This window comes from Danio rerio, chromosome 18 (assembly GCF_052040795.2).
Source record: "Danio rerio strain M-AB ecotype USA chromosome 18, GRCz13ab, whole genome shotgun sequence".
Classification (NCBI taxonomy): Eukaryota; Metazoa; Chordata; class Actinopteri; order Cypriniformes; family Danionidae; genus Danio; species Danio rerio.
The window spans coordinates 1,127,111-1,144,586 of NC_141038.1; the positions used below are offsets into that span (position 1 = coordinate 1,127,111).

Genomic DNA, 17,476 nt, shown 5'->3' on the forward strand with positions numbered 1-17,476 from the left:
ATAGTCTTTATTAGTTTTCATGAACATCATTTTAAATGTAAATTATTTATTTATTGTAATTACTTTACATTATTTTAAGCTAAAAAATAAATTAAAACGAAAATAAAAAAGGAATAAATAAATGTCAATGAAAATAAAAGACAAATTAAACTTAACAATGTGTGTGTGTGTGTGTGTGTGTTGATTTAAAATTTTAATTTTCTATTTAAACTTTATTTTGTAATGTTTGTGCTAGTAATTTTTTGTTTTCATATTATTTTCCATTATTATATTCTTTATTAGTTTTCATGATCATTGTTTTAGTTTTAAAGGATTTTTGCATTATTTTAAGCTAAAAAATAAATAAAACCATTTTCTTCAAACGATCCTTTACTTTTTTCAAGCAACAAAAAAAGTTTGTACCTAATGACTGCTGTGCGATTGAACTAACAGTGTTTAGCTGTAGTCTGGCTCCACCTGCAGGACAAACACTATCACTGTCACACACTTACATCCTGACCAAAAATACATGACGATATCCAATAATGAATACATCTCTTATTAAGTTTGGAGTAAAAATGTCAAGTTTTATTGTCAAATAATTATAAAAATCACATTTAGTTATTTCCATCAGTTCATTCATCACACAGAAAGTCTTGCATTATGAGATGGTGAGCATGAGATTGTAATCCTTCTGTTCAGAAATGTGTGATTATTAAGTATTATTTTGATTATTATAAATAATAACTATATTAAGTATTCTTTATTATTATTATTGTGTGAAATCCACCCCTGAATGTTTCACTGCCCGCCATGAGTCTAACTGTACCTTTGTGCTGCAGGTTTAATGCTGATCTCTGATTGGTCACCTGAAGCCTCAAGTTCCACCAGTGGGTGTGTTCACACGCAGACCAAGCCCCCTCCTGAACACATGATCCTGCAACTGGATGATGTCATGACGGATGTCAGCCAGCCAGCATCAACAACAGGTAGTCAAAGGATCCTGCAGGCCCCTGAAGATTTAACACAGGTTTAATTTAACTTACTTAAATACTTACGTCTTTTATTTCTTCTTTGTTTTTAGTTATCTTGACTTCGTTTTGTGTAGTGACGAATAAATATTTGACGTCAACATGATGCTGGTTTAAGATGTTGGATTTTGGTCACACATTATTTACAAGCATCAGAGAAATCAGTACAATAATGATCATGCACTGGTGAGACCGTTATTCAAAAGAGGAGAGAGAAGAGAGAACACACCCCCATCACCATCAACGGGACGCCAGTGGAGAGGGTCAGCACTTTCAATCTTCTTGGAGTCCACATCGCTGAGGATTTGACATGGACTGCCCACACAGACGCAGTGCTGAGGAAGGCACAACAACGCCTCTTCTTCCTCAGGCGTCTCAGGAGGTTTGGAATGAGCCCCCACATCCTCCGCTCGTTCTACTCCTGCACTTTGGAGAGCATCCTGTCTGGCTGCATCACCATATGGAAACAGCACCAGCAGCAATCGCAAAGGCCTGCATAGGATTGTACGAACAGCTGGATGCGTAGTAGGAGGTGAGCTTCCCTTCCTCTAGGACATCTACACCAGGCGGTGCATAAGGAAAGCCAAGAGAATCATCAGCGACTCCAGCCATGCACCCAAGCCATAGACTTTTCTCTCTGCTACCCTCAGGCAGACGGTTCCGCAGCATCCGGTCACGCACCAGCCGACTGAAGGAGAGCCTCTTCCCTCAGACTATCAGGCTGATGAACACTTAACACACCCCACACAATTAACACACATGAGTAAAAAGCAAATAAATAAATAATTTAACCAAGACATGGATTAAACCCTAATTATAAAAATATTAAATGATATAATTAGTAAGTGAATTTGAAACATGCTAAAAATAGTAGAAATAAGAAATAGAGAAACCAAAACTAAATTCAGCAGAGAAAGAATAGGTGAAAGATAATATGAATAAATAAATACAATTAAAATAATAATAATAAAAAAATGAACAAACATTGAAAAAAGAAAACAGCCATTAAGAAAAGGGGTTAACAATAAATAACAACATACATAAACAAGCGCTTATAAATAAAATAAATAACAAAATAAAATATAAATTGATGTAAATAAATAAACTACATAAAGAGAACTGAAAATTGAAAAAAGTCAAATAAAATAAATAATTTAACCAAGACATAGATTAAACTCTGAATATAAAGATATTAAAATATTAAATGTAATAATTAAGTAGTAAGGAATTTAAAACATGCTAAAATAGTATAAATAGAGTGAACAGAAAAAAGTTTAGCAGAGAAAGAATAAAAAAAGAAAGATATGAATAAATAAATAAATAAATATTTGTTCAATATATCTAAAAAGATAATGAATTGAAGGACAGACAAAATCCTTATAAATCTTTTTGTTATGAAATTGTCCTCATATTAAATTAAATATAAATGTTTTTTTGGTGGGTAAGTTGTCACATTTTTTCAAGCACATGATTTTTCTGACTCATTTGATGCAATAATAAGTGTAGCAATAATAATATTAATAATAATAATAATAGCTGTGAACAATAGCTGTAGCTTCTCTTTTTCATACAGGGATGTTTGTGCTTTCTGGTTCTTCACCTTCATTTCTCCAAAAATCTCCAGTGTTTAATCATCTGCTCACATCAGAGGAAAAACACTGTCAGACACACAACACGCTTCATACAACATCCTCACATAATCAGATCAGGCCTTATTTAATCTAATAGTTCAAGAACAGCTCATTTAGACCTGGAAAGACTCAAACTGATTTACATTGAACTTTATATAATGGTTAAATGATCTATAATTACAACAGAAATATATATTTACAGTTGGTAACTTTGTCAAATATTCCCCAAATGATGTTGAACCGATTCAGGAATTTTTCACAGTATTTTCTATAATATTTTCCTTCTGAAGAAAGTATTTTGTTTTATTTTGGCTAGAATAAAAGTTTTTAATTGTTTTAAACTCATTTTAAAGTCAATGATATTAGCTCCCCTATAAAGAAATATTAATAGCCAACTAATAAGCAATTTTATTGTTGGATTGTCTCCAGAACAAACCACTGTTATACAATGACTCACACGCACACACGCACGCACACAGTTGAAGTCAGAAATATTAGCCCCCTGAATTATTAGCGCCTGTTTATTTTTTCCCTAATTTCTGTTTAACGGAGAGCAGATTTCTTCAACACATTTCTAATCATAATAGTGTTAATAACTCATCTCTAATAACTTCTAATAATATTTTATCTTTGTCATGATGACAGTAAATAATATTAGACTAGATATTCTTCAAGACACTTCTATACAGCTTAAAGTGACATGTAAAGGCTTCACTAGGGTAATTAGGGTAACTAGGCAGGTTAGGGTAATTAGGCAAGTTATTGTATGATGATAGTTTGGTCTGTAGACAATCGGGAAAAGCTTAAAGGGGCTAATAATATTGACCTTAAAATGTTGTTTAAAAATTAAAAACTGCTTTAATTCAAGCCGAAATAAAACAAATATGACTTTCTCCAGAAGAAAAAATATTATCAGACATACTGTGAACATTTCCTTGCTCTGTTAAGCATAATTTGGGTAATATTTAAAAAAGAAAAAAAAATCAAAGGGGGGCGAATAATTCTGACTTCAACTGTATATATATAAATAAAACAGGAAATACTATGAAAAATCCCCCTACTCTGTTAAACAGCACTTGGGAAATATATCTAAAGAAAAGATAAACATTTCACATAGAGGATGAATAATGACATTGTGATCAGTGGTTGAGTTTGGTGGTCAGGGAATATTCAGTAAAGATTGAGACATTGAGACTTGTGATGCTGAAACTCCAACACAAACCTGAAACTGGAACATCTGCACGATGGTGTTTCTTCTCATGATGTGACCACTAGACCACACACTTGACTAACAAAACAGCACCTCGCTATTCTGTGGAATACAACATACTGTACATGTCATGAGTCATTACTTTTCCCCTTGGAATGCTGAGTTCATACAATAAAACAATGGTAGAAACCATAATAAAGTTTGTCATGTTTTTGGTTCATAATGGAAGCCATATTGGGGGTCTTTATTTTTCAGTTTTTTCTTTCTATTGGGGAATATTAAAACAATAAATCCTAATGAAATATGCCTCAAAATATAAATACATTTACAATGTCAAGAAAAAGAGCAGCCCTGCTGAAACCATACTTACTATATTAGTGATTGAATTGAGCTGTTGTGGTGATTCTAGAGTTGCTATGGTAACAACAACTATAGTATTTAATCTATTGTGGGGATTCTACAGTTGCTATGGTAACAACACCTATAGTAATTGATCTGTTGTAGCGATTCTACAGTTGCTATGGAAACAACAGCTATAGTAATTGAGCTGTTGTGGTGATTTTAGAGTTGCTATGGTAACAACTACAGTATTTAATCTGTTGTGGTGATTCTACAGTTGCTATGGAAACAACACCTATAGTAATTGATCTGTTGTAGTGATTCTATAGTTGCTATGGAAACAACAGCTATAGTAAATGAGCTGTTGTGGTGATTCTACAGTTGCTATGTTAACAACTATAGTATTTAATCTGTTGTGGTGATTCTACAGCTGCTATGATAACAAAAACTATAATACTAAACCTGTTGTTGTGATTCTACAGTTACTATGGAAACAACAGCTATAGTAATTGAGCTGTTGTGGTGATTCTAGAGTTGCTATGGTAACACAACAACTATAGTAATTGATCCGCTGTGGTGATTCTACCATTGCTATGGCAACACAACAACTATAGTAAATAATCTGCCTTGGTGATTCTACAGTTGCTACGGAAACAGCATTTACAGGGATCAAGGTCTTATGGCGATTCTACAGTTGCTATGGTAACAACATTTACAGTGATCGATCTGTTGTAGCGATTCTACAGTTGCTATGGAAACAACAGCTATAGTAAATGAGCTGTTGTGGTGATTCTACAGTTGCTATGTTAACAACTATAGTATTTAATCTGTTGTGGTGATTCTACAGCTGCTATGATAACAAAAACTATAATACTAAACCTGTTGTTGTGATTCTACAGTTACTATGGAAACAACAGCTATAGTAATTGAGCTGTTGTGGTGATTCTAGAGTTGCTATGGTAACACAACAACTATAGTTATTGATCCGCTGTGGTGATTCTACCGTTGCTATGGCAACACAACAACTATAGTAAATAATCTGCCTTGGTGATTCTACAGTTGCTACGGAAACAGCATTTACAGTGATCAAGGTCTTATGGCGATTCTACAGTTGCTATGGTAACAACATTTACAGTGATCAATCTCTTGTGGTGATTCTACAGTTGCTATGGTAACTATTAAGTAATATAATATTTTACACTGCAATACACCACAGTTTACTGTTGTGATTATTACAGTATTTATTGCAGTTATTAGTTTACTATGTAGTATTAGAGCAGCAAACTTTTCAGCCCACGACCCCTAAAATAACAATGCCAGTGACTCACGACCCTCAAATTCCTCAGAGGTGGTTATAAATATGTAAATGTTGCTAAAACAACAATAGGCCAATATAAACGCGAGCTTATTGACAACCCGAAAAAGTGCAACTGTCTAACGACCATTTCATTTTTCATGATTGCTGTGTTGTTAATCTAACTTAACACACCAATCCTATGAACATTATGGTAACAACTGCTATAGGTAATTTTATGGTTGCCATGGTATGGCAACTACTACATTAATATAAACAAATGTCCCATTACACTAGTTTTCTATAACTTTAGGGTATATTATACAACAATACAGCATACTGTAGTAAACAATAAAGTATACTATGAAATTAATTACAGACTATCAGCATTTACTATAATTTACTGATAATTTTCATGGATGGGTCTCATTCTCGGCCTGAAAAATTATACAACAAGCAGCATGTTTGTTTTGTTTATGCATTCACATTTATAAAGAAATACAGTCATGAATTACACACAAACAGTGAGTGAAGATTCTTTAACTGAAAACACGCTTGTCAATGATCAACAAAGTTAGAAACGGCTCTAATGCAGCATTTATATAGAGCTGTGTAGTTGTAAATCAGGACTGATGTATTGTAAAACACAACAGTGCAACAAAGACATACAAAACACTCGTCAGCAAGCTAAAAGTGCATCACGCTCTTCTTCAGCTGAAATAAATCTCGCTATTGATGTGTTAAAATATCTTCTTTCATGAGACAGAACTGTGTTTATAAACTGCCCTCAGAAAGCCAGTAGAATCTGGACGCAGCCTTTATCATGCAAGCAGAGATTGCATCTCTCAGAGATGCAACATCAGATACAACGCACACAATGGAGTGAGTGACGTCACTAAGACAGGTGGGGTTAGGTGAGCGCATTAAAAAGCATTGGATGCAGCTCAGATTGCACTGCACCAGGTCTGCATCCAGACCCCTCACCAGAAAGCTGGTCAGTTTAGCTCAAAAATATAGGTTATGTTGTTCTTTTCTACTCATCCAGTATAGAATCATCATTTTGCTTCATATTAGAGCATATATTAGATCAACAAACTGAATCAGCTTTTTTCCCTGTCAAACACTAATGAAGATATACCAAATGATGTTGGAAAGAAGCAGCCATTGACATCATTAGTAGACGATCATTTTGAGTATATCTTCATTCGTGGTAAACAGAAGGAAAAAACTCAAACAGGTTTGGAACAAATGGATGAGTAAATTAATTGATATTAAGGTGAGGATTGATTTAGGTGTACTGTCACTTTAAAAACTGCTGAAATTACAAACTGCTTCCCAACCACATTATAGGTTGACTTGTGTATTTAAAATCAGAGTATTTGGTTGCATGTACATTTGGTTGCATCTTTGGTTTTGGATGTGATTTTGTGTGAATCTCACATTTCAACACTACAGATATGCTTATTTAATCTAGAGCAGCTCTAGTGTTTACGCAGATCAACACGTTTAACAACTAATATACTGAAATAGGCTGATTAACGTGGTTTTCATTCAGTGCATCATACTGAGTAGATGATTTAAATTACTTAAGGTACAAAGATATACACGAATGAAGTAAAAATGAATGCAAAACCTAAATAAATAAATGTAAATAAAAGCTGCAAAAATACACAAATACCACAAAATATTGTCTGAGTCGAGTTTCCATTTACAATGTGTCAGCGTTCTGGAAGGGTGAGGGAGCGAGGACTCAAATGCAACAGAAGATGGTTTATTATTAATTAAAATAAAACAAAAAGGACAACAAAAACCACCCCAGGGGGAACTATAAAACAAACAGACAAACTTGGCTGGGCTGGCGAGACACAACTGGAGCAGGAGCACAGGGGGAGTAAAGACGACAAACAGGCACAGGACAGCAGACATGAGGAGAATATAAGCAGGAGAAAATTAACAAACAACAGATGAACATAATTAACTAATAATGGGTTAACGAGGAGGGCGGGACTAGACAATAGACGGGAGGGCACATGACACAAAGAGACAACACAAGCCATGCGCTCACATAAAACAAGATTAGAACACGCAGCCAATGAGAGAACTCATTAACCGCGTGTTCATGACAACACAAGCACGCGGTGCATGTAAACACAACACCAACAGAAGATTGAACGCAACAAACGAAGAATGAAAGCACTCACCTTGCACTCACACACGCAGCGTGCATGTTTCATCCCAGTGCCAACCAAAACCGAAACCAACTGGACTGAGACGCTGGGAATAAATCACCATGCTGCAGACAGACGAACGGGAACACCCGGACAGGAGCGTGCACTTGCAAACACACAAAGACCTCATGCACCCGCATCAAGCAGAAACGCGCACGGTCCATGCCCGTTTACAAATGGCGCTCATACAGAGACGCACACAATGACAAAACAAGTGCTCGACCCAAGAAAACAAGACAGGACTAGACAGAGCCAGTGTCCGGACTCTGCCATCAAAACAAGCATTTACAAGACCAGAGTGGCAGAACCCTGACACAATGATTGTGTAAGTGTTATAACATAATTTGACTGTCAATACAATGCACAAAACTGATCATATTTACTTGTATGTATTAATAATTTAAACATTTTTGTACTATTTTATTTCTGATATATGTGATTTTCATGTGAACATTTTATTCTTTTGATTCAATATTTTATATATATATATATATATATATATATATATATATATATATATATATATATATATATATATATATATATATTTTAGTTCTTTCAACCTTTAATGCATTCGTAATTTTTTTCTGTATCCTACCTAGACAACATTTAATCAATTTGATAATTTATTTAAAATAATTTATTTAAATATTTAATAAAAAATATATTTATTTATTTTTATTTTATATGATATTTATTATGATTTTTGTTAGTGCAATTTTAGACAAAAGCAACAACATATACCAGTTCACTAGTGCAAACGGAAGTGTCTGGCTGCAGACCAGGTGCACATGCTAACTGAGACTGCATGCAATGCTTTTAATGCATAAACACTTAACCCCGCCCCTCACCGTGACATTACTAGCTTTACTGAGTGTATATGTCTGGGACTGCATGTCAGAGATTGCTTGTGTAAGTCTGCAGCCAGATTCTATGGGTATAATGCAGCTAACCAACTCCAATCGCACCTTGAACGGATAGCAAACATTAGACATTTTCAAACAAGTTCACCACAGTCTCTTCAAACTTGGCTCTATTTCAAAATCCAGCGATGTGATTGGTCAGGGAGCATGTCAGTCAAGTCTGCAGCCAGAATCTATTGGGATAATTCAGCTAACCAATCATAACCACACCTTGAATGGATAGCAAACATTAGATATTGTTAAACATTTTCACCACAGTCTCTCCTCAAACCAGGCTCCATTCCAAAATCCAGCGATGTGATTGGTCAGGGGGCATGTTCATCCAGCAATGCTGGCCTATGGGGTGTCCTGCTGGATCAGGTGCCAGCAGGCGGTCTCCACTTGCGGTGTGTTGCGCATCTCTCTCCAGTGCTGGTTTCCCGCCTCAGAGACTTCACAGCCAATCAGAACACGACCCAAAACGCAACTCTTCGCATACAGTCGTCCCTGTCAATCAAAGAATGATGTCATTACTCTGGTTAGTCATGATTTCAGTTGTTCTTTAAACAAAATCTCAGCAGAGTGATGTTGCTAACTCACATTGCTAGTTTTGTGGTGAACAATTCATCTGTGCATGTCATTAAGAAACAATAGTTTGGCCTTGTAATCTTTAATTGAAATCTTTCTTGTTAAATTGTGAGATTAGGTCTGTCTGAGGTATTGGGCGTGGCTAGCACATTTAACCACACCCCTCCAGCTGTCAGTTTTGACAACAAACAGAAATAGTGAGCAGGAGGAGTCTGTTAGGGTGTACTAACTCTCCTCAAACTCTGAATGAAACGTCTACTTTACCACATCCAATCAGCTCACAGTAGAAAAAACAAGCCACGCCCACTGTTAGCTCATTTAATATTCTGTTTCTTAAGGAACTGCATCACAATACAAAAAAATGGTCGCAGCTTCTGGTTCATGCAAATGTTTAAGGTCCCGTGAAGTTGTATTCACATTAATTGTTTTTACAAATGAAAGTGGACTGAACATAACACATTTAAGCTGTCCCCAAAAACACCTAAAGAATCGTGTTGCTTCAACTCATTTTAAATAAGTAGTTTGAACAAGCAGCAGAGGTAATGTTTTGAGTGTCTGCTCTCCTGCTGACCTGCATGATGATGAACTCCAGCATCAGTGTGCTGACGTCTCCGGCTGGTAGATCAAACAGAAAGGGAGCGTTCCAAACAGGGTTCAGTCCACTCGAGCACTTGGTCTCCTTAGTGCTGATGACTGTACCATCCTGAAGCAGGTTAATGATGACGGAGTGATCTACAGGAACATACAACACTCACTCAAACACCACCACATCTGAACAACTGCAACCCCAAATCACATGAGGTCTAAATATCATATCTGAATATGAATAACTATCCATCCCTCCATCCAAACATCCATCTAAACTTTAATCCATCCATCCACCGAAATATCAATCCCTCCATCCTTACCCTGAATATCAATCCCTCCATTCATCCATCTATCTTCCATCCATCTATCCATTAAAATATTTATCTATTTGTCCATCCATTCATCAGAATATCTATCCATTCATTGACTGTTCACTCATCCAGTTATTAGAATATCAATCTATCCATTTGAATATCTATCCATCCCTCCATCCATGCATACGTCTGAAGATCTATCATCCCTCCATCTATACATTTGGATATCCATCCCTCCAGCCACCAATCAGAGAATCTATCCTTCCCTCCACCATTCATCCATCCCTCTATTCATTAGTCAGAATATCTACCCCTCCATCCATGAATCCATCCATCCAAATTTATATCCCTCCATCCATCTATCAGAATATCTATCCATCCATTTATCATAACATTCATTCATCCATATATCAATCCATCCATCCATCTATAAGAATATCTATCCATCCATCCGTCATACTATTCATCCATCTATTTCTGCATCCATCCATCAGAATACCCATCTATCCATCCATCCACCCACCATAATATTCATCCATCCATCCATCCATCCAAAAAAATATCTATCCATCCATCCATCAAAATATTTATCCATTTATTGACTATCCATTCATCTATCCATCCATCCATCCATCCATCAGAATATCCATCCATCTATCCTTTAATCAGAATATTTATCCATCGATCCCTCCATTCATCAATCACAATATCCCTCTATCCATGCATCCATCCATCCATCCATCCATCCAAATGTATATCCCTTCAACCATTTATCCATCAGAAAATCTATCACTCCATCCACCCCTCCATCATACTATTCATCCATCCATCCATCCATCCATCCATCCATCCATCCATCCATCCAAAAGAATATCCATCCGTCCAAAAGAATATCTATCTATCTATCTATCTATCTATCTATCTATCTATCTATCTATCTATCTATCTATCTATCTATCTATCTATCTATCTATCTATCTATCTAATCAGAATATTTATCCATTTATTGACTGTCCACTAATCCATCCATCCATCAATCCATCCATCAATCCATCTATCCATCCATCCATCCCTCCATCCATCTGAATAACCATCCCTCCATCCACCATCAGAATATCCCCTTCCCTTCATCCATCAATCAGAATATCCATCCATCGATCCCTCTATTCATCAATCATAATATCTATCCCTTTATCCATCCATCTATCTATTCATCCATCCATCCATCCAAATTTATATCCCTTCAACCACCCATCCATCAGAATATCTATCCTCCCATCCACCGTTCCATCCATCAAAATATCCATCCATCCATCCATCCATCCATCCATCCATCCATCCATCCATCCATCCATCCATCCATCCATCCATCCATCCATCCATCCATCCATCTATCTATCTATCTATCTATCTATCTATCTATCTATCTATCTATCTATCTATCTATCTATCTATCTATCTATCTATCTATCTATCTATCTATCTATTCATCTAAATATCTATCCATGCATCCATCCATTCAATGACCCCTGTGTGTAGAAATGTTCTATAAACCATTTCAATGTGGTCCTATCACTGGCCCATGAACATTTCCTGCTTGTTATCAAACTATTTCATAACTGTTATAAGAGGCAATTCAATCATAACTCAACGTTAAAACAGCTGTCGTAACATTATTTATCAATATGTGGCTCTTTTTGGATTCTCGGAAGCTGTAAAAATAATAAAAAATTCCCATTGTTTAGGTAAACATTCCTCAAAATGGTCTATAAGTGAACATCAGTTCAGTTTTCATCATTTATTCTACACTGTAAAAAAGTTGACAATCCACACTGTATACTAAAACACTTTAACCTATTTTACTTAAAGATATTTAACTGCAATCCAAAGTGCTTTACACAAGTCAGAGAAAAGTAAAATATACAGTTGTCATGGACACATTGTATAATTAACAAGTTTCCACATCAAGCCTTCATTAAAGCACATCAAATCCTGAACTAAAATGTGTCTACAGATGATTCAAAGTGAGTGACAACAGTGATAACTGCAGAAATATAGATTAACGAGACAGACAGACCTGGAGTCCCGGGCATCCTGGAGAGTTTGGGCAGGTTTTGGGCTTTCCTGACCATGACTTTAATGCGGTGTGCCAGAGACTGATACTGCAGCAGAATCAGGATCTGACCCAGAGAGCGCAGCAGACTCACTGGAGCTCCCACTGCAGCCTGACAACTCTGACTCTGAACAGACACAAAGCACTGTCATTAACAACATCTGTATACAATCAGTGAAAATCCACACACATCCATCCACTGATCCATCCATCTGAATATCTACTGTATCTGTCCACCCATCCATCTAATAATCCATCCATCTGAATATCTATCTGTTCATCCGTCCATCCATCCATGCAGAAAAGCTCACCAACAAATGCAAAGCCCTACAGGACATGAAGCATGCAATTGGTCTAATAAAGGAGCATAAGTGTGCAAGAGTGACTGAAGCTGTCGTCCTGCTGTTCTGCATCTGCTCTGGCACGAGGCCACCATTCTGCAGGACACACTAACTGTGCACTTGTTAGCATGCTAGTCACGCAGTACTACAATGCCACAGCCATAGCAAACTGTAGAGCCTGACTGATGGAAAACAACCATCCATCCATTTATCCATCCATCCTACCAATCAATCCATCAATCAATTCATCCATCCGTCCATTTATCCATCCATTTATCCATCCATCCTGCCAATCAATCCATCAATCAATCAATCAATTCATCCATCCGTCCATTTATCCATCCATTTATCCATCCATCCTGCCAATCAATCCATCAATCAATCAATCAATTCATCCATCCGTCCATTTATCCATCCATTTATCCATCCATCCTGCCAATCAATCCATCAATCAATCAATCAATTCATCCATCCGTCCATTTATCCATCCATTTATCCATCCATCCTGCCAATCAATCCATCAATCAATCAATCAATTCATCCATCCTTTCATTTATCCATCCATCCTGCAAATCAATCAATCCATCCATCCATTCATCCATGCCCTCCATCCATCCACCCATCCATTCACACAATCCATCTATTCAACCCAGTCCGTCCATCCATTCTGCCCATCCATCCATCCATCCATCCATCCATCCATCCTGCTCATGCATCCCTGCATGCATTCATCCATCCTATTAATCCATGTAATCTACCCGATCCATCCATCTATCCATTCATCCATCCATCCATCCATCCATCCATCCATCCATCCATCCATCCATCCATCCATCTGCTCCATCCATCCATCCTTCCATCCATTCTACCCATTCATTCATCCATGCATCCCTCCATCCATCCATTCATTCTGCCCACCCATCTATCTATTCATCCATCCTGCCCATCCATCCATCCATCCATCCATCCATCCCATCCAATTATGCCTCCATCCATGCATTCGCTCATCCATTCATTCTGTCTATCCATCCTTCCATCCATCTATCTATCCAGCCCATTGATCCATCCATCCATTGTACCCATCCATTCATCATGTGCTTCGTCCGTCCGTCCATCCATTCTGCCCATCAATCCATTCATTCATCCAATATACTCCTCCATTCATCCATTTATCCATCCATCAATCCATTCATTCATCCAATATACTCCTCCATTCATCCATTTATCCATCCATCAATCCATTCATTCATCCAATATACTCCTCCATTTATCCATGCATCCATCTATTCATTTATCCCTCCATCCATTCTTTTCATCAATCCATCCATTCATTCATCCATCCATCCATCCATCCATCCATCCATCCATCTATTCACCCGCCAATACATCCATCCATATATCCATCCATTCTACCTATAAATTCATCCATGCATCCCTCCATTCATCCATACGCCCATCCATTCATTCTGTCCATTGATCCATATATCTATCTGAATATTTATGCCCATATCTGTCTGCCTGTCCATCCATCCATCTGTCTATCTGAATATCTATATATCCGTCCATCTATCCATCCATCCATCCATCCATCCATCCATGCATGCAGAGACAAATTTAGGGGGTCAACCATAACTGGACTGTTTTCACAAATCATTCATCTGATCAGAGATGACCCATGAAGTGAGCAGCTGTAAACAGGTCTCCTCAAATACCTTCCTCAGCTTCCTCCTGGCAGGGTTGAGCTGTCGAGTTAAGCTGAAGGTGTGATCAGATTCCCACTGGATTTCAGCACAGGACATCTCCAGTTCTCCCAGCGGTGTCTCTCTGAGGCCGGAGAAATCCCTGCTGGAGATGCTCAGTCTGAGGGTGCAGGTCTGGAGCTCCTGCACTGACCACACCTGCAGACTGAACACCTGCGCTGGACACTCTGCACTGAGGCTGCGGCGGCGTCTGTCATATTAGCAAACGGCAATCAAAACTAAGATTAAACTGTTGGTCAAAACATATTTTCGGTAACTGAAATAAAAAAAATAAAATCTCAATAAATGAAAACTAAATCTAAAACTATTGGTAAAAAAACACATTTTTGTTAACTGAAATAAAATAAAACAATTCACAATGAATGAAAACTGAAAATATTACTTAAAAATAATAAAATAAATATAAAAATAAATGTAAAAAGTAAGAATTAACACCCTCCAAATCCTTTTCCCCATCTTTCTCAATGAAACTTTACTACATCCAATCAGCTCTCAGAAGATAAAAACAAGCCACGCCCACTGTTGTCTCATTATATATTCCGTTTCTGCAGAAACTGCGCCGCAATACAATGAATCTATCTTTAGATCAATTTTAAAAACTTACCTGTTTAAATTGGCCTATTAATATTATACTCATAGCTTTGTCGATTGCTTTATTTTTAATACACTCAATGGCCACTTTATTAGGTACACCTATCCAACTGCTGGTTAACGCAAATGTCTAATCAGCCAATCACATGGCAGCAGCTCAATACATTTAGGCATGTAGACATGATCAAGACGATCTGCTGCAGATCAAACTGAGCATCAGACGGGCTGCTCTGAGTATTTCAGAAACTGCTGATCTACTGGGATTTTCATGCACGACCATCTCTAGGCTTTACAGAGAATGCTCCGACAAAGAGGAAATATCCAGTGAGCGGCAGTTCTGTGGGTGCAAATGCCTTGTTGATGAGGCCAGAGGTCAGAGGAGAATGGCCAGACTGGTTCCAGCTGATGGAAAGGCAACAGTAACTCAAATAAGCACTCGATACAATCGAGCTCTGCAGAAGAGCATCTCTGAACACACAACACCGCCAACCTTGAGGCGGATGGGCTACAGCAGCAGAAGAGCACACCGGGTGCCGCTCCTGCCAGCTAAGAACAGGAAACTGAGGCTACAATTCACACAGACTCACCAAAACTGGACAATAGAAGATTGGAGAAACGTTGCCTGCTCTGATGAGTCTCCATTTCTGCTCACACATTCGAATGCTCGGCTCACAATTTGGCCTCAACAGCATGAAAGCATGGATCATCCTGCCTTGTATCAGCGGTTCAGGCTGGTGGTGGTGGTGTAATGGTGTGGGGGAGATTTTCTTTGGGTCCTTTAGTACCAATTGAGCATCAACGCCACAGCCTACCTGAGTATTGCTGCTGACCATGTCCATCCCTTTATTAGCACAGTGTCTCCATCTTCTGATGGCTACTTCCAGCAGAATAACGCAGCATGTCATAAAGCTCAATCATCTCAGACTGGTTTCCTGAACATGACGATGAGTTCACTGTACTCAAATGGCCTCCACAGTCACCAGAGCTCAATCCAATAGAGCAGCTTTGGGATGTGGTGGAACGGGAGATTGGCATCATGGATGTGCAGCCGACAAATCTGCAGCAACTGTGTGATGCTATCATGACAATATGGAGCAAAATCTCTGAGGAATATTTCCAGTAGCTTGTTGAATCCAATCATGTACTAGTAAGGTGTGCCTAATAAAGTGGCCGGTGATTGTATATATCTGTGGTTTATATATGTTGCATTTTGTTTCTTTTTTTGTAATTTCTCTTTATATTTTTAGTCCTATGTACAGCACTTTGGTCAGTCTTGTGGCTGTTTTTAAATGTGCTTAATAATTCAATGAACTTGAATGTGAATAAAAACAAAAAATGGGCGCAGCCAGGACCTTTACTAACCTAAAATTTACAGCAAAAATAAAAATAGTATTAAAATAACAACTAATTGAAAATGCAAAAATATAATAACCTTTGCTTCCGGCCGGCCTGGAGAGTTTCAGGGCAGAGCGGAGGCAGACAGGCAGTAACCTGCATCCCACTGAGTCTCCTGGAGCCCCGAAAAACCCCCAAAACACTGACCGTCAGTCTGCTATTGGAAGATGAATACAGCAAAGTGAAACTAATAGATGGCGTAGATCTGCTAGAGCCGTAATGTCTGTCATTATAGACCTTAATCTTGCTGTTTTCCGAATTTGAATCATCATCAACTCTGCTATGAGACTTCACCGACAGGCTGAGTTTAGGAATTGTTGGAAGTGAGGAGCGTCCACGAATTGCAGGTTTACCTAATTTACAGGTAATTACAGGTGAGCTCAAGCGTCGCAGGCTGAAACGAGACTTCTGAGGTCCTGGTAGAGACGTCATTGAAATGTCATCTTCTGAACTGCTGTTTATTGATGGGAAATCCAGAACGTCACCATCCAGCTCCTCATACTGCTGTTTGATTGGCTGAGTGATGATTGAAGGGGAGGGGCTTAAAGTGATCGTCACATGATCTGCAGAAGGGGGAGGCACAGATAGCTCCGCCTCCTTGTCATCCTTCGGGTGGAGCTTGCTGTGATAATAACAGAAGATGCAGCCAATCAGCAGGCAGAAACAGAGGACGGCCAAACCAACAGCCAGTAAGATCTGGAGATGCACTAGTGAAACAAACACACACACATATATATTGGTCACAATTTATTTGAAGGTATAATTATTTCTATTAATAAACCATCAAACACCCCTACTCTTTACCAGAAGTGCCATGGGATGAATAATGCCCACAGAGAGTCAGGACAACAGTTTAACGTCTCATCCGAAAGACGGCACTCACTGACAGTATAGTGTCCCCTTTACTATATTGGGGCATTAGGACTCACACAGACCGCAGGTTGAGCGCCCCCTGATGGCCTCACTAACACCACTTCCAACAGCAACCTAGTTTTCCCATGTAGTCTCCCATCCAGACACTGACCAGACTCAGCCCTGCTTAGCTTCAGTGAGTGATCATGGCCATTTTTCAGTTTTTAATACCCCCATATAGTGCCTAGCAGTACGAGTATGAGCAGTGGTTTTGATGGTAAATGGCGTGAGTGTGTATACCGTAATGCAGAATGACTGAA

The 17,476-nt window shown here is 38.1% G+C and overlaps 1 protein-coding gene across 5 annotated transcripts in view; it reads right to left on the reverse strand.

Moving 5' to 3' along the window:
- Positions 1 to 8,379: 8,379 nt before the first annotated feature.
- The window catches only part of LOC101884989 (synaptotagmin-4), a 64,877-nt gene continuing 55,780 nt past the window's right edge, over positions 8,380 to 17,476 (reverse strand). For 2 of the 5 annotated variants that reach the window (XM_087292900.1, XM_087292898.1), the window contains exons 2-6: positions 16,342 to 17,011; positions 14,271 to 14,508; positions 12,182 to 12,344; positions 9,774 to 9,934; positions 8,380 to 9,121 (exon numbers count right to left, since the gene is read on the reverse strand). In XM_087292900.1, the coding sequence (XP_087149026.1) occupies positions 8,972 to 9,121; positions 9,774 to 9,934; positions 12,182 to 12,344; positions 14,271 to 14,508; positions 16,342 to 16,736 (1,107 nt within the window). In that variant the 5' untranslated portion in view covers positions 16,737 to 17,011 and the 3' untranslated portion in view covers positions 8,380 to 8,971. The remainder of the gene's footprint in view (positions 9,122 to 9,773; positions 9,935 to 12,181; positions 12,345 to 14,270; positions 14,509 to 16,341; positions 17,012 to 17,476) is intronic. The other 3 variants (XM_087292903.1, XM_087292902.1, XM_087292901.1) reach the window with 3 other exon arrangements.